General features: G+C 40.0%; 1 protein-coding gene across 4 annotated transcripts in view; it reads left to right on the plus strand.

The window, feature by feature from the left end:
- Positions 1-18,472, plus strand: part of KLHL3 (kelch like family member 3) — a 100,461-nt gene that overhangs the window by 5,196 nt on the left and 76,793 nt on the right. For 2 of the 4 annotated variants that reach the window (XR_006740633.1, XM_045576343.1), the window contains exons 2-3: positions 9,488-9,607; positions 15,876-15,982. Coding sequence is in view for 3 of the 4 variants with exons in the window: in XM_045576343.1 (XP_045432299.1) it covers positions 9,488-9,607; positions 15,876-15,982 (227 nt within the window). In the remaining variant the exon portion in view is untranslated. Of the gene's footprint in view, positions 1-9,487; positions 9,654-15,875; positions 15,983-18,472 lie in introns of all 4 variants that reach the window. The other 2 variants (XM_045576347.1, XM_045576344.1) reach the window with 2 other exon arrangements.

The raw sequence follows: 18,472 nt of genomic DNA on the forward strand, positions 1-18,472 counted from the left end.
CTTGACCAAGGACCCTGTGCTTTTATTCAACACAATTTGTCCCAAGGCAAGGCAGAGATATACACTTCAAAGGGCAAGGTATCAAAAGGTACAGAAGCATGTCAGTTTGGGGAATAGCCTACAGCTGTTCAGGTGTTTGGCCAAAAGGAGGCAATAAAATGCCCTGAGCTGTGTGTCTGGCAGTTAACAATCCTATTCAGGTTTGGGGGAAGTGCCATTTAGCAGTTTCAACAAATAAACTACAAATGTGGTTCACCCTTGTTGAGCCGTCCAAGTTTCACCAACTTTTTGGTGAAACTCTTGTAATTATTACATGCTGGTATTGGTTCCCAGCACTTAATGCTGCTGAAATGTACAGTAAAAGATGGTTAAAATAGTAAATTTCATGTTACATATATTTTGCCATAATTAAAATTTTATTTTCAGACCTAGTCTCTGGCATATCTGCAAGAGTTGCAGAGAACCACAACTTTTGAAAGGAACATCATAAAAAGGGGAAGTTGGTTGTCCATTTTTCTTAAAATTGTGGTTTTATTTTTTATTTTTTATCAGAAGTATCAGTATGCCCCAGTTTAAGGTGGGCCCCAGGCATCCAAGATTATGCCATGGATTTATGTGAACAGTCCTCATAGGGAGAATAGCTCATCTTTACTGAGGAGAGCCTGCTCCTGGACCTTGGGGAGCTTTAGAACTAAATGGAGCATGTCTCTTTGCCCTTGATCCAGGAACAGATAGATCATGTTTTCTGAGAAGACACAATTTAGAGAATGATGCTTTCTAAAGGCTGGGTTTTGCGATGCCAGGTAAAAAATGCAGTCAAGATCCAGGGAAGAACAAGTGTTGAGTGCAGTGCTTTAGCTTTTTTTCTCTTCCCACAGCACATTGCTGAGTCCTCTCCTGTCTCAGAAGTCATGGGTAGCAACTTTTAAATACATTTTTGGACATCACTGTTGCCTAAAGCAGATGTGCATTTCATCCATGATAATTGAGATACAATTTTCCATTTTGGAAAAACTTTTTGGTGAAGTAAGGTTTCAACTGCAACCCCCCCCCCCCCCCATACCCCCCTCACCCAAAACACACACACACACACACACACACACACACACACACAAGAAACCACAAACAAACAAACAAAAACAACCACAAAAAAAAAAAATCAATGACAGAAACCACTTAGTTTCCCCATACTCAGGTTTGGGTTTTTAGGATTTTGCTTGCTAGGTTTTAGATTGTTATTCCAGATCGAGACAAAAACATTGTTGGATAACTTTTCCAAAACAAGTTCTTTATTTGATGAAATTTGCCATTATAAAACTGACCTACTTTTTTTTTTTTTTTCAATTGCTAGATGAACCCTAGAACTAGGTTAGCCTGAAGAGAACATTAATAAAGTATTGAAAAATAACTTGAACATTCTTTGTTCTCAGACACCCCCCCCCCCCCCCCCCCTTAAATAAGTTCAGTGGTTCTCAAGCTAGGTATCTGTAACTTTTTAAAAAAAAATTTTTTTTTAAATCATTTATAAGAATTTTTAGAGTCTCAGCACAAATTTCCTGGACTTTTCTTTTTAACTTATGAATATCTATTGTAGCCTTTATCAAAACTATACACATGGAAAAGCTCAGTTTCCCTATTCAAACCAAACAGAAGTTTGACTTCTAAAATACCACATAACAAGGGGTGTGCTTTCTTTTAGTCTTCCTTGCTCCTTGTCTAATTCTGTCTGAACTCAAGTGTTTCTCTTGTGTTTCACATTTTTACACAGCGCACTTAAGAGATTTTTTTACCCCTGGGTTTTGAAGGAAGTGGTCTGTGAATCGGACCCTTAGGAATGTGATTAATAACATACCTGTTCTTGAGCCTGATTATAAGAATGGCAACAGCTGCTGGTTGGCTTTGATGAATTATGATGGCCTTGTGTGAAAATTCCAAATTCAATACAATGAATAATACTGACTCCAGTAAGCGCTGCAGATTCCCGCAGTCCGTGGGGTGAAGTAGCGCTGTGTCACAGGTCCTAGAGGATCCAGACTTCTTTCATTTGGGCTGGTTTGGCCACACAGTGAAGAACCTCAGAGAGTAGGACATAACAAATGAGCCCCCTTGGCCTTTTAGGCTGCGCACATTATCCCAAGTCAGTGGGCATTCCTTGAACTTTAGGATTGGGAAACATGCCAGATCTGCAGTTTGCCCAGAGCCCTGTAGGTTCCCAAATCCTATCTTGTCAGCGTTCTGTTGCTGCCCAGACTTGGAGAAGCAGAGTTAAGCTGATGAACTCGCAAGAACCTGGTGTACAACAGTTTGTTAATTTGCTGTGGAAACAGTTCCTGGCAAGATGCTTCTGAGGGCCTGCCACCACTTTTCTTGCTTCCTGAAGGAGAACCATGGGGGAGGCTCATTTGGTCAAAAGGCTGCACAGTAAACGGGGAGCTAAGTTATGGCACGTAAGCTTCACAACAGGGATCTGACCTGAGGATGAACCAAATGACTGTCTGATAATTAAATCATTTTCCTTCCTGGATAGTATGGGATGAGTGGGACCAAGGGCTTTCTCCCTCTGGTTCTTATTTTTTGGTTTCCGTTTCTAAAGAGTACATTTATTTTATTTTATTTTAAAAAAATATATATTTTATTGATTTTTTACAGAGATACAGAGTAGAGAATTAGAAACATCGGTGAGAGAGTCATCGATCAACTGCCTCTTGCACGCCCCCTGCTGGGGATGTGCCTGTAACCAAGGTACATGCCCTTGACTGGAATTGAACCTGGGACTTTTCAGTCCGCAGGCCGACGCTCTATCCATTGAGCCAAGCCGGTTTCGGCAAAGAGTACATTTTTTTTTTTTAAATGAGGGATTTTTAATGATTTGGCACAGTTTTATTTTTTCAAAAATATATTTTTATTGATTTTATAGGGAGGAAGAGAGAGGGGAAAGAGAAAGAAGTATCAATGATGAGAGTAAATCATTGATTGGCTGCTTCCTGCACATCCCCTACTGGGGCATGTACCCTGACTGGGAATTGAATCATGACCTCCTGGTTCATGGGTCGACTTTCACCTACTAGTGATACCATGCAGGCTATTTCCCCCTTCTCTAAGCGACTTTGCCAATTTTCTGTCTCATCTGTAGCCTGAATATAATGTGCCTGGGCTCTGTGTATGTTGCCCAGTATCAGCACACTCTGCCTAAACTGTATTTGCACCTCTTGAAGCCTTTTACAGGCTATGTAGTTCCTAGCCTCAGCAGCATTTCTAAGGCTACCCTTTCCTCTCCTCTTTCACACCCTGCATACTCTGGAGCTCCTCATCTGACAGATCCCCCAAATACCTCTGCACAGTCATCCTGCTCAGAGGCTTTTCTGTTTTCTACTTTGCTGACATGTTATCCAGTGTCTTTTCCTTTCCATTCATTGCCTGAATTTTCCTCAGCGATGGAAAGAGCCTAAGAATGAATGTAGTAAGCAACAACACCAACCATTCTTGCTGCTTCCCTTTTCTCTAGTTGGTGCTGGCTTTCTCTGCCCCCCATTCTCCTGATTCTGTATCACCAATGCAAGGAACTAGACAGCTAAGAAATAATTCCTCAAATCCCCCAAGGGGAAAGAAGGAGAGGAAGTTAGAGGGATAAAGCCATAATTATTTTTATAAGGGGAAGTGAAGAAAGATGGAATAGTTGGTAGTTATACCTCATTTACTTACCCATTCCTTCATTTACTCAAATAATCATTTATTGAGCACCTGTCATGTGCCAGAGGCTAAAAATAGAGAGGGAAATAAGACACCATCCTGTTTTCCATGGAGCTCAAAGTTGGGTGAGCAGGGTTGTGCTTGAGCCAACAATCATCCACTTGCAAAAGCTGCTTAATTTTAGGAATTTTATGAGTCAATTTTTAAAATACAACTTTCATTAAAAATTAAATTATGTAACCTAATTATATTAAAAACAAGTGTAAGAAACACTCAAAACTCATTATTTCCCATTTATTTTACTATGATCTTTGTCTCCTAGACCAGTGGTCACCAACCAATGGTCCGAGGACCACTGGTGGTCCATGAGGTCTGAAAGATTGGCGATCATTGCCCTAGACTATGTCTCTTATATCTGTATAGTGGAAATACTATATGGTGATATAATAATGTGCTTGCTGCACATTTCTTCCCACCTCCATATACTCAGTGACATTGTGTTGGTAGATTGAAATATGCTGTGGTGGGAGTATTTACACCATGGAAATTGGCAAATGTTAAAAATCAGGGCTTCTTTCCTTGAAACCAACTGTTAAACATTTCCAGCACATATTGTGCGGGGGAAATAGAGAAGTAAGAGGTAATTACATTATTATATAGAGGGAGGCACAGAGTACCAAGGGAGCAAATAGGAAGGGAAATCAATCTAGTGGATAGTGGAGGGTGATAGGAAGATTCCAGTAAGAGGCTTGAAGGGCTGAAAGAAATGAGCTAGACATCAGGGAGAAGGAGGATAGGGCAAAAGAGCCTGGTATACTAGTATTTAGGCAGTTGCAAGTAACAAGAAGTCTTTAGGGAAATGATGGATTATGAAGGGCCAGGCTAAGTCTTTGAGACTTGTTGAAGATAGAACATGCCATGCTTACACTGACATTCTGTGAAGAACATTCTGGAGTCTGGGAGGAGGTTATCATAGTAATAAAACAAGAGATCATGATGGGTTAGACTGAGGTTGTAATAATAATGACTGTGAGAAGGGAATGGTGTGGAAAGATATTAAAGGACATAGATTTGATAGAACTATGGCTGTATATGAGGGGTGTGCAAGAGAGAGAGAGGGAGGTGATATTAAGGATGACATCCCATTTTCTGCCTTGGATAGGTGAGTGGGTTGTTGGTTATGCCTTGGTGATAGAAAACATAGAAAGAAGAATAGGCTTGAGGGGAAGAAAGTAAGGAGTAGGCTGAGTTTGCACAAAGAAGTGTAGTGTGTGTGTGTGTGTGTGTGTGTGTGTGTGTGTGTGTGATTTTGGCTGGGTCTGGATAAAGTGAAAAGTATGGGCAAGAGTGAAGAATATACATCAATATGGTTGTGTTTCACAGGTGGAGAAGGGGAATGCGCCAGACTTGTCTGGTATCAAGAACTGAGCATGCTGGAGATTGGGCCTTGAGAAAGTGGAATTGGGCTGTTGGGGATTAATTAGTTAAAATCTGTATGAATGGAGGGAGAAAGGTATAAGGGAGGGAATGATGGGATCTAGCAACTCTGTCTGAGCATGTGATCCTGGGCTGAGGCATGTGTGTGTGTGTATGAGCGCGAGCACATACTTATGTACTATATTGCTGGAAGGCATGAGTTGTGGTAGAAATAACTTGGGCTGATTCAAGTCAGGGACACCTGAGCTCAGATCCCATCTCTGCCACTTATTATCTGTGATCTTGTGCAAGATTTTTAACTCCTCTAAATCCTTAGATCGTCTCTTTACTTAAGAAGTTACTTAACTTCCTACTCTCTGGAAGACCAGTGAGTTGCCAAGAAGCTTGTGTTTTCCAGAAATGAGAGATACCACTCTAGACTTCCTGTGTCTTCACACCCAAGGGGAGAAAGGGGTGATAGAGACCAAGGGATGATTTGGTTCCTTCTGATATCAAGACTTGCTTTGGCATCAAGGGTTGAATGGGGAAACCAGATGTCATTTCCTTAGCCAGCCCTGCAGTCATTAAGTTGTTCTTTTAGGGAAGCTTCAGTGTGAAATGCATTTTGTTGAAATTAAGTCTTCTGATAAGAGACAATCTATGTTTGAGAACTTTGGTAAACACAGTGTTATTTTTAACAGAGATATATCATTATTAGGCTATTCTGGAAGGCTGGAAAGTATAAAGAGCAACAGAACAAGGAAGAGTGAGCCATCTTTGTCTCTATTTGGTCTACACCCACTCCATGTATGTGAAATAGAACTAAAATGTTTGTCCACTGGGCTTTTATTAGTTCCTGTTAAAAACCTTCAATGGTTCCCTGATTGATACCAAATGATAATTTCTCTTCCTGGCTTTTAAGTCTCTCTACAATTTGAAAATTATAATGAATATTTGTGCAGTGTTTTATAGTTTTTAGATTTATTCCAGGAATGTAAGTATGGTTTAGTATTAGAAAATATATTACCACATTAAGAGAATAAAAGGAAAAATCCATATAATCATCTCATTAGATTTACAAAAACATTTGATAAAATCCAATATACCTTATGACTCAAGAACTGTAATATACATGGACATTTTCTTAATTTGATTAAGAAAGGGTATCTACAAAAATCCTACAGCAAATATACACAATAGGGAAACATTAGAAGCATCTTTAACATCAGGAGGATGAGAAAAATATTCATTAGCACACTTTCTGTTCAACATTGTGTGACCATCCTAGCCAGTGGAGAATTTCTTGCAAAAAGAAACTAAAGCCCTCAGAATTGGAAAGGAGGAAAAAAATCCCTTGCATTATATGCAGGCAATGAGGTTGTTAAAATAGATCACCTAATTAAATCTTTAGACAAATAGATAGAAATAATAGAAACAGTTGGTAAGGTGGCTAGATATCAATTTGCAAAAATCAGTTGCATTTTATAAACCATAATAATCAGAAAATATACTTTAAAATGACACACAATTTCCATTATAAAATAGCAACAAAAATTATTAAGTGAATAAGTATAATTATATAAGGTTCCCCATGGAGAAAAATATAATAGTTGGAATGACATTAAAGAGGAGCTAAATAAATGGAAAGATATGAAATCTCTAATAAAGATGATATTCTATCTTCCATGTTCATTGAATAGAAGATACAATATCAGAAAGATGTCAGTTCTATTCAAATTGATCTATAAATTCAATGCAGTTTTTCTTTTTATCAAAATCCCATCAGAGTCTTTCATAAAACTTGACAAACGATACTAAAATTTGTATGAAAGCGTAAAGAGACTGGAATGATCAAAACACATCTTAAACATAATAATAGGATTAGGGACTTGCTCTATCAAATATCAGGCCTTATTATGGAGCTACAGAAATAATGTATTATGGGTACAGAGGCAGGTAAACTGACCAATGGAATAGGCTAGTGTCAAGGAATAGATTTCTGTATGTTTGGAACTTTGATATCGACCTAAGGTGGCATGACAATGACAGGTGAGTGGGAAAAGTAAGAAGTAATCAATAAATGGAACTTATGGGAAAAATTAGATCCCCTTTTCACATCATGACCCAAAAATCAACATCAGATAATATAAGGTATTAAATATCAAAAGTAAAAATGTTAGTAGAAAATAAAAACGATCTTTCTGGCCTTGGAGTAGGGAAGTAAGGACACTAACAATCAATTATACTTGTGGGTTTTCTTACATGAAGTTTTTTTTAATTTTTTATCTTTACTGGGTACTCCCTCTTCCTGATCACATTTTCAGCTTTGAGATTTTCTTTATCTCTCTAAACACATGACTCTGATCATCTGCCTCTGTGCATCTCTCTATATTTATTGTCCTGGGCTCAGCTCAGTTAATTTCTTTGCACTCAGAATCCAAACAGTCCCACAGTTCAGATGCCTGTGGCTTACATTTACATGCTGAACTGAAGGTAGGGAAAGAAGCCAAAGGAGGAGTCAGATGAGCTACGGGCCTGGAGCATGTTTGATTGTATTTGAATGTTAACAAATCCCAGTGTGAGATCTATGGATTCTCAGGTCTCTGGAACATTCTCTTAACCACAGCATTCCCTTTCTCCAGAGTTTTCAGAGCTGGGTAGCAGTGTGGACAGAGGCAAAGGGAAAGGCAAAAGAAAGTACTGTTGTCCTGGAGTTGGAGTAAACTGTGGGTCCCTGAATCTACTCAAGTGGAGAAGGTTCTGTTTTCCTACTAGCAAAGCAAAGCTTAGCCTTGTCCAAACAGAGGTAACTCCAAGGTTCCAGACTTGACCGTGGAGCTAAGTAGTTTCATTAATCTGGGGAGAGTGCTTTCCTTACTCACTCTTTTGGTTCTTTCTCAGCCGCCATAAAGTTTTGACATGTTGCTTAGAAGTAGTTGGGATTCCAAGTGGGATTTCACAAGGATTTAAGTGTTTTGTCTTTGGGACAGGAGTTTTGAAACTATGAGTGACTTGCTACAACCACCTGCTCATTTAGCTCACATAGATAGCATTTCTTTTCATAACAAATTACAATCTCTTGTCTTTGTTTGGGATTATAGTTTCCCCAAAACTTTCACTTGTGTCACCATTCTCTATACTGTAGCCAATGTGATCTTTCTGAAGCACAAATGTGTTCACCAGCTTCCTGCTTCGCTTCTCTGCTTAAAACCTTTTTATGGCTTTTCATGGTTTCAGAATGAAATCCAAACTCTTTAGCTTTGCTTATATGACACAATATTGTTCAATCTAATAGTCTGAAGTTTTACTGAACACACTTGAATTTTTCTCCAGATCTCTGTGCATACTGCCCTCTGTCTGAATTCTTTCCGTCTTCCTTTTTTGCCTGGTTAATGGATGCTCTTGCCCAGCTTCTAGGAAGTTTTCTCCTTATCATACCACATTGGGATTGTTGCCCATCCTTTGTGTGTCTCTAACCTTTTCTTTTTATTGTTTAAAGTATTACACATGTCTCCTTTCCCACAACTGTGTTTCTGTAACTCTTATCCCGTATAATAAAAGGCTAATATGCAAATTGACTAAATGGCAGGATGACTGGTTGCTATGATGCACACTGAACACCAGGGGGCAGATGCTCCATGCAGGAGTTGTCTCCTGGTGGTCAGTGCACTCCCACAGGGGGAATGCCGCTCAGCCAGAAGCCCAGAACTGGGTTCATGACTGGCAAGTGCAATGGCAATGGTGGGAGCCTATCCTCCTCCGTAGCAGCACTAAGGATGTCTGTCAGTTGGACATCCCCTAAGGACTCAGGCCTGGCTGAGGGATTTCCGCCACCCCCCCCCCTTCCCCAAGTGCACCAGCCTCTAGTTGAATTATAATACTTAAGATACAATAGTTAAATGTTTACTTGGCTTTCTCCTTCACTGAACTCAAAATTTTGTGAGAGCAGGGTCTGTTCCTTGTTTATTGTTGTGTTTCCCTTAAATTTCATTACAGTGCCTGACACATAGTAGGCTCCATTAGATGTTTATTGAATGAACAAACATCCCTATGAATTGAATGGTATAGTGCTTAGTTTCCCCTCACTTTCCCCATCTGGAGAGATGGAAGTTAAGCACTCCCACAAAGTCACAAAAGTGCTCAGTGGAATAGGCTGAGATAGGCTCCATCTTCCATCAGAGGAATGCACTTTGTATTGGGAGATTCTGCAGAAATGCCTGACCCAATGCATTCTTTCCCTGTTGGGTTTGTGGTTAAGAGAACAGGCTGACAGGGATGCCCCTGGTGGGTGGGCAAATGCATGCATTTGTGCAGATGGGTGAATGGGTTTATCAACATGTGATCCTCTTTTTCATCCCTCCCACTTCCTTCCTGTTCACAGCACCAAGCTGAGCTCCCAGTCCTCGATTCAGGCTGGGGATGATGAGAAGAACCAGAGGACTATCACTGTCAATCCTGCCCACATGGGGAAGGCGTTCAAGGTTATGAATGAACTGAGGAGGTACATTTCCTATTTTGCCTGTGCCCTTTTGGAAGCAACTTGCCTGGTGAGCGTTATCAGGTTATATTAAGTTAGGACACCACCTCCTAATGAATTCTGACTCTTCCCCACCCACTCTCAGTCACGTGGCTTCCCCTTTCAAACTCTGATTGAGAGAGATGTCTTTCAGAAATTTCTCTCTTTCCTTTGTATTTAACACCTATCATTTTAGTACTTAATCACAGTGGAGAAATCCTGTATGGTTACAGAAGTTCTGTTCATGGACTTGGTTTCCAACTGAACCAGCTGCTTGAAGTCCAATAATAGAATGATTACAACACCTACACACAATTGCAGATTAAAGATTGTGGATGCCATGCATTTTCTTTTGGCCTCCCTCTCATTCCTTGGTTTGAACTTAGCTTGTTAGACAGCCATATGAATGGAAAAATACCTAGCTTCTAAAATGCAATTTAACTCCATAAAGAAATAAATGAAATGCAAATGCACTCATCCTCATTTAGCTAAATGGTGATGGGTGTGCAGGCTACTTGTAAAGCCAGTGTGCATGTTTGATGAGCTTGTTGCCAGACAGGTTCAGGACACTGAACATGCTTTTCTGTACAAAGCTTGTGCACATAATCTCTTCCTTTCTAGAGAACTCAAAAGCTTTTTTTGCCCATGCCATTATTCATCCTGTTGTGAGCTGTAATTGTTTATTTCCTCTTTTCTAATAGCTCATGAATTTCCTGAGGCAGGGGCAACTTCTGAATTGTTTTGATGTCTAGCACCTAGTTCTTCGTAGGAACTGAGGCAGTAGCTAGACTCTGGGATGGGCGAGTTGGTGTAAAAAGTTAAATAAATAAATAAGTCAATGAAAATTATATTCTGTAATACAAATAGGTATTTTGTGAGGGTGCTAAGAAAGCAAGTATGCCAAACTACAAATTTGGAGAACACTTCTTAAAAGGGATGATGCTTGAGGTGAATTTTGAAGGACAAGTAAAAGTTAAAGAATGATAAATGGATAGGAAAAAGTCTTCCAAGCAGAGAAAAATGGCATGAGCATAAGCATATATAGCTGAAGAAATGTTTGTTGAGTAAGGGGTTGAACTACTTTTTTAAAAAAGTTCTACCTGATTCTATATTTATTTCTTCATTTTTCCTTTTGCAGGGTCCAGTCTTTGGCATAAAAACCAAGTTAAATTAAATTTATCTTACGCCCTATTGCTCAGTTTTTATTAGGCCTCCTGCCAAATTTCCTGGAAGCTCTGTTCATATTTGTCTTTGGCAGTAGGCGTTGCTGATGTTTGTGCCTGTGTGTATGGTTCTCTTGTCACTGAAGAATTTGTGTTGTGTTCCTTAGACTCTATTGAAGTTCTTCATATAGTTCCCTAGAGTTGGCTAATTTAAGACTCCTATAAACCGACAGTAGGACATTGTTTGAGGAGTCCCAGATGGAGAGGGTGCTGGCCAGGCTGAGGAACACCCTCCACCCCCACCCCTGCATGAATTTTGGGCACTAGGCCACTAGTATCTCAATAAAACTGAAAAAAGAAAAAGAAATTCCAGGTCTTTCATTAGACCCTATGTTGCCAGATGTAGCCAACTCTAGTCACTGCTGAAAGGGAGAGCTCAGGGAATAGATATGTACATAGACTCCCCCCTCACCTTTCATTACTAGTATTTAAAATTTTTTCTTAAATAACTTAAGAAACTCATCTTGCTATGTTCTTATTACTTCTTTTGCAAGTTACCACGATTTTGCATCTTTCCCTAAATGCATCTACTTGGATTTAATGTCCTCCAACAGTCCTGCTTCCTCTCCTCTTGTATATTTTAGCATTTGCCAGTGAACATTTTCTCAAGATGCTCTGTGGGGAAAAAAGAGCTCGGAACTCAAATAAGTTTGAAAAATGAGATATGAAACTGCTGTGCCCCACTCTGAAATTCATAATGCATGTGGGCTTTGAGAAGTCCTGTAAAAAATTTGTCTAAGTAAGGGTTTCCCACATGTGTTTGACTACAGAACCCACTTTGATGATTGTTGTTATGTATAAACTGACTGTTTAATGAAATTTGTTTTGGAAAACACTAGTGCTTTACTGAAATTTAAGTGAATAATCTTTGTATTTAAGTGACTCATTTTAAAAACTAGAGTGGAATGGGGAGGCTGACAGAAGGGCCTGGATAGACTTTATTGATCTGTGGATCTGTGAGAGTTTTATGGGAACTGGAGTTCCTGACCATTTTTCCCTATTGGAGTTAACCTATTTCTATCTTTTATCTTGATGAAAACCTGGGTAAAGCATCTTAACTATTCAGGGATTTAGCTAAGGAAAAGTTACACAATGCTCCAGGGGTCTAGGGTTATTTCTGCATTGTTTTCACATTCCCCTCCCTCAATTTTAAGTTATTTTAGTTCAAGCACAAATGTTCTTTGCCATTCATGAATCACACAGTTCATGAGTTTCCTATTCTTTTTACTTCCATAGTGGAGAATGGACTTTTGGCATAGTAACCCTCCAGTCTTCCTCCTTCATAGCTCTGTTCTGGTCAGACCAGCAGCTGCTTCTGGAGCACTAATGGCTCTTTGGGTCCTGACCATCCAACTAGCAAGAGGAGATGTTGTCTTTATTGGAATAGCACACCCTGACCAGATCTGAAAAGGAGATCTAGGTCATCTTGACAATTCTAACCTCCCATTTCACCATTGCAAACAGTTCTCTGTCCTCATCTTTTTTTTTTAAATTTTTATCTTCACAATGCCTTTAGAACTTATAATAACCATCTTAGCACATTGATTTCTTTCTTCTTTTTTGGTACCAGTTTTAGCAAGATATAATTTATATGCCATATAATTTACACATTTAAAGTGCACAATTTAATGGATTTTAGTATATTCACTGTCATGCACCTAACAATCAATTTTAGAACATTTTTATCACCCCCTAAAATTCTATGTAATATCCCCATTTTCTCCTTCCCATCTTCCCAACCTTAGGAAATTGCTAACCTACTTTCTGTCTATAAATTTGCCCATTTTGGAATCATACAATATATGAGTTTTGGTGACTGGCTTCTTTCACTTAGCATAATCTTTTTAAGGCTTATTATGTTATCATATGTCTTAGTATTTCGTTCCTTTTTATTGCTCCATAAGATTTGATTATATGGATAGACCACATTTGGCTTTTGACAATTATGAATAATACTGCTGTGAAAGCTCATGTACAAGTTTTTGTGTGGATGTATGTTTTCATTTCTCTTGGTTATATACCTAGGAGTAAGATTTCTGGATCATATAACTATATGTATAACCTTTTGAGGAACTATCAGACTGTTTTCCAAAGCAGTTGCACTATTTTACAATTCTACCAGTGGTATAGGAAAGTTTCGATTTCTCTAAATCCTCACTAACACTTGTTATTTTGATTATAGCCATCTAGTATGTGTGAGGTAGTATCTCATTGTGGTTTTGATTTGCATTTTTCTGATGACTAATGTTGAGCATCTTTTCATGTGATCATTGGCATTTCTATATCTTATTTAGAGAAATGCCTCTTTAGATCCATTGCCCATTTAAAATTATATGTTTACTTGTTATTGAGTTATAGTGTTCAACTTATTTATATATTTTATATACAAGCCTCTTATCTGATACATGATTTGAAATTTTTTTTCTTTCATTTTGTGGGTTGTCTTTTCACTTTCTTTTCTTTTAATATAACCAGCTTTTAAAAAAATATATTTTTTATTGGTTTTTCACAGAGAGGAAGAGAGAGGGATAGACAGTTAGAAACATCAATGAGAGAGAAACACCGACCAGCTGCCTCCTGCACACGCTCCACCAGGGATGTGCCCGCAACCAAGGTACATGCCCTTGACCAGAATCGAACCTGGGACCTTTCAGTCCGAAGGCCAACACTCTATCCACTGAGCCAAACCGGCTTTGGCTCTTTTCACTTTCTTGTTGTCTTATTTGTGTCCTTTGGAGCACAAAGTTGTTAATTTTGATGTCTAATTTATCTGTTTTTTTGTTGTGCTTTTGATGTCTTATTCAAAGTCATGAATATCCCTATGTTTTCTAAGAGTTTTATATTTTAGCTCTTAAATTTAGATCTTTGGTCCATTATGAATTAATTTCTACATGTGGTGTGAGGTAGAGGTGTGCTGACCACTTCAGGGTGAGGTCCCGCCCCCAGGTTTTGCCTCTTGGTGCTCACTGATACACTATTTCATATGTTAAACCTTCCCAGAATCCCCCTCATTGATATACTATTTCGTATGTTAAACCTTTCCTGACCACTTTTCCTTATTGGAGTTAACCTATTTATGTCTTTTTCCATACAAGTGTCACCCAGTCATGAGACATTGTGGTATTGTACCTGGATTTAAGATTTGTAGCTTTGGGCCACTTCTCTAAGCCAATTTGCAGCTGCAACCTTTTCAGGCTTTATGATTCTATTACTCTGATAAGTGAACCTGGACTAATGTCCTAGAGGTTGTCAATGGTTTAATATGATACACCAGGGATAACAAGTATGTGCCTTCTCTTCCATTTATCAACCATGGCAAATTCACTACATTCATCACTCTCACATGGGACCCAGTCATGACAGATTTCTCAATCCACTATAGTGTTCTAATTGACTGTGACCAATGGATCACAGTTGAAATATGTTTGCCCTGCCTATCTTTCCTCCCACCTTTACACCTAGTGCTTCGGTATAAAGGAGGGACTAGTGGTGACCTGAGGCCATAGATGTTAGGAGCATGGGTTCTGGGGCTCAGCAGCCTGCGTTCAAAGCCTATCTCCACTGCTCTCTTTCTGTGTGAATTTGGGAAAGTTTCTTACTTTCTCTGGGCCTCAGTTTTGTTGTTTACAATGTGGAGCATAACAATAGTCCTACCTCATATGGTTGTAGAGGACTAAATAAAGCAATACATTTAAAAAAGTGCTTAGAACAGTGTCTGGTGCCTATAACTCCATTATTGTTAACCATTATATTAATAACTAGAGGCCCGTTGCACAAAGAGATTCATGTAATAGGCCTTCCTTTCCTTGGATTCCAGCACCAGTTTTCCTCCAGCACCCGGGACTCAGGCCTTCGCTCTGGCCAGAGTCTGCCTTCTTTGTCTTTGCTGCAGACTCCAGCTGGAGTCTGCCACCTTTGTCTTCACTGCAGACCCCGGAGCCTGCAGTTTTGTCTTCGCTGTGGCACTCCACTTCTGTAGATCCCTTCACCCCCACCCGCTCTCTCATGGCAGGTGTCCTGCTCCATCTGGCCACTCCCTGCCTGGAGCAGTTGGGTGGCCGCCATCTTTGGTCTTATAATTTTCATACTCATTCTGATTGGCTATGGGCGTAGTGGAGGTATGGTCAATTTACATGTTTGTCTATTATTAAGTAAGATAGGCATGGTAAGAAATTGGAAGGCTGGTAGAAGAAAAATTCTTCAGTTGACAGGGCTTTGTGGTACCCTTTTAACCTCCAAAGTAGCCAAACATCTATTCTATCTATGAATGTGGATTGATCCCGTTTCAAAATTCATTCATTTATTTGGTAAAAATTTAGGACCTACTGTGGGCTAGGGATTCAGCCAGGTGTCTAAGAGTTAGTTACTAAGACATGTCCCTTTCAGAGTCCACAGTGTAGTGGGAGTGACAAATAAGTAAAAAGGTAGTTACAGTAGTCTTAATTGCAATATTAGCATTTGCAAAGGGTCTTTAGGGAGCATAGTATGCAGGTAGAGTCTTCTTGGTGATAGTGTTGAATCTGAGTGGGAGGAGAAATATGTGAGTCCTCTAGATCTGGCTGGCCTCTTAACAGTATTACTCAGGCAGTGGATTTCTTGGTGAATTGTTAATACTTGTTCTCATTGGTGGCACACCACAGAGGCATGCTATGCCCCTCCGCATTCAAGCAGTCACTTGACTGACAGCCCCAGACTTTTCCCACTGCTCCCTGAGCTGCCGTACTCCTGTCTCAGTCCAGGCTGATGGAGTGGGGAACAGAGAAGTGAAGACACATGAAAGAACTCTGAATTTGCAGCCCCAGACTAATTGGATCACTCTGTGTACCTTCGGAATGCATGAATGCCAGGCTTATTGGGGACTTGGAAAAGTCGATGAGTCCATCCCGCTGCTTAACTCAAGATAGGGCAGGTCTCGATGACAGCATTATATGGTGATAGCATGGAAAAGGGTGAAAGGAAAAATACTCTTGTATGACAGGGGTGGGTGTTGGTGCTGTGATTCATCTTGTCCTCTCACTGGTATCTTACAGTAAGAAGCTGTTGTGTGATGTGATGATTGTGGCAGAAGATGTCGAGATAGAAGCCCACCGAGTGGTCCTGGCAGCCTGCAGCCCCTACTTCTGTGCAATGTTCACAGGTATGGTGAAGGGAGACAATAACAGTAATTGGGACAAAATTGAGGGTGATGGCATGAGGGGAGGGAGGAAAGAGAAGGCTGTGACACTCACCATGAACTTCTTTGTGCCAGATACTGTGCTTTGCACCATGGAGGACTTGTTGAAAACATAATCTCTGCCAGGCCAGTTGAACAGGCAGCCCCTTGTCACCAGGAGGCAAAGAGAGTAGAATTCCTGTAGTCCATTAGTTCTCAAACTGTGGCATGAATCATAATCATGTGGGAAGCTTGTGAAAAACATAAACTTATGGGCTCATCTCTAGGCCTTCTGATCTCTCATTTTGCAGATGAGGAACCCTGAGGCGGAAAGAAGGGGAGGGACTTGCCCAAGGTAACCCAGAGAATGAGTGCGACTTGGCTTCTTGATGGCTGTCCCAATGCTGTCATGGGCCTCCTCTGGGAGAGGTGATAGTGGGACCTGGGGAGAATAAGACAGGAATATTCACTATTGGTCATTCATTCTCAGCATCTTTGCCAACTTTCCAGGGAGTGCCTCTTCTCTGAGCATGCCAAGTATCCTTGCCCAACTGTTCACATGTGTTTCTTCTGAAATAGAATTCCTTGAACCCATGTGTAGAGCTTCTGGTGTGTAGAGCCACACCGCACCTTCCCTGAACTAGTAAGGGTAGTGCTCTGTAGGTAACTGCTGACTGAAGGCCCACGGGGCTGGGTGAGACAGAGACTGGATCAGTGTCCCTCCCCGACGCTCACCAAGTACTCTGTGCTTCCTCTGAGAGCATCTGTTTCCTGGTGTCTGCAGTGCCTGTGCTCTGGCATCTTGTATGTTGGCTGCTCCTCATCCTCCAGTTTACAGCTCAAAGGTCTCTGCTTCCTGGAGGTCTCCTCTGACCACCCTAGCTATAGTTCCCCATTAAGTCTCTTTTCTATCCCATAACTTAACTCTATTTTTTTTTTTATAACATTTATAACTATTTGAAAATCATGTTGGTTAGTTGTTTATAGTTTTTCACCACTCTCTCCTCATTAGACTATAAACTCCACAAAGTAAGGGATCTTGTTGGACTTGTTACTATATCCTGAGTATCTGGTACACAGTAGGACTCATGTTTTTTAAATAAATGAATGAAATGTTTCTCACATTTGATTGTGAGCTTTGTACACTTGGGGACCATGTCTTGTCACTGTTGAATCCTCCGTGTCAACCATAGGGCCTGATATAGTTCATAAGTAATGATCAAAAGAATGAAAGGTTTGCTAAGAATAGGTGTGTGCAGGCACATTTTCGCTTGAATAGGCTCTGACCTTTCCCTAATACAGTACACAGCCTCTCCTGGGCAGGAGTGGTTCCTGTTGGGGAAAACTTGGCACTTAACATTTTGAGAGTTCCTCATATGTGTGTTCCCCATGGCTCATCATGTGAAGGAGCTGGTCTCAGCTCAGAGCTGTCTCTGCTAAGTGGACCAAGCCACTCACACCTCACTTTGAACCTTAGGCTATGAATTTCACAGTGTAGCCTGAAAAACCAGATAATTTCATTACTTGGACATTTTGAGCCACATTCCTTTTAGAGTAATCTTAAACCCTAGTAGTAATGTTATAATTTTTTCCTTCTCTTTCATCAGTCTCCTTTTAAAAATATAATTCATTTTGTCTGCAATAAATACTTAGCCAAAATTTTAATAAGTATGTCAGTCATTCTGTGTGTGTGTGTGTGTGTGTGTGTGTGTGTGTGTGTGGTTTGGAAAGTCCAGTGTTGTGATAAGAATCTTTTGGGAATTGTATAACTTTAGAATTGGCTCCACTTTTTGCTAATGAACTTGCTCTCGGGTAGTGAAAGTGCCTAAGCAAAATGAAAATGATTTTAGAACTGGACAGGAAAGATACTTTTGGGGTAGTCTTAGATTCTAATAATTGAATGGGAGGAAAGACTCAGAGAAGAAAGCAATTGCCCTGGCTGGCATGACTCAGTTGGTTAGAGAATTGTCCTATACACCGAAGGATTGTGGGTTCAGTTCTAGTTCAGGGTGTGTGCAGGAGGCAACCAATCGATTGATGTTGATTGATGTTTCACTCCTCTCTCTCTCTCTCTCTCTCTCTCTCTCTCTCTCTCTCTCTCTCTCTCTCTCTCTCTCTCTCTCTCTCTCTCTCTCTCTCTCTCTCTCTTTTTCCCTTTTTACTTTCTTCTCTCTCTTCCTCCCTCCCTTCCTCTCTCCCTCCCTCCCTTTTCCCCCCTCTCTCTTTCAAAGCATGTCCTTGGGTGTGGATTTAAAAATAATAACAACAAAGAGAAGAAAGTAATCTAATGTCAGCCAAAGCCTTTCATTGAATCTGGTTGCCATCCATCTATTCATTTATCTATCCACCCAATAATCACATATGTTCATTGAAGAAAAAAATTAAAAAATGTGAGCAAATAAAATGATAAAAAATTACATGTAATGCCACATCTAGATAAGATTATAATTTATATTCTTTAAGGTTTTGGATTTA

The sequence above is a fragment of the Pipistrellus kuhlii genome, unplaced genomic scaffold (genome assembly GCF_014108245.1).
Source record: "Pipistrellus kuhlii isolate mPipKuh1 unplaced genomic scaffold, mPipKuh1.p scaffold_m20_p_8, whole genome shotgun sequence".
In the NCBI taxonomy this organism is placed as follows: Eukaryota; Metazoa; Chordata; class Mammalia; order Chiroptera; family Vespertilionidae; genus Pipistrellus; species Pipistrellus kuhlii.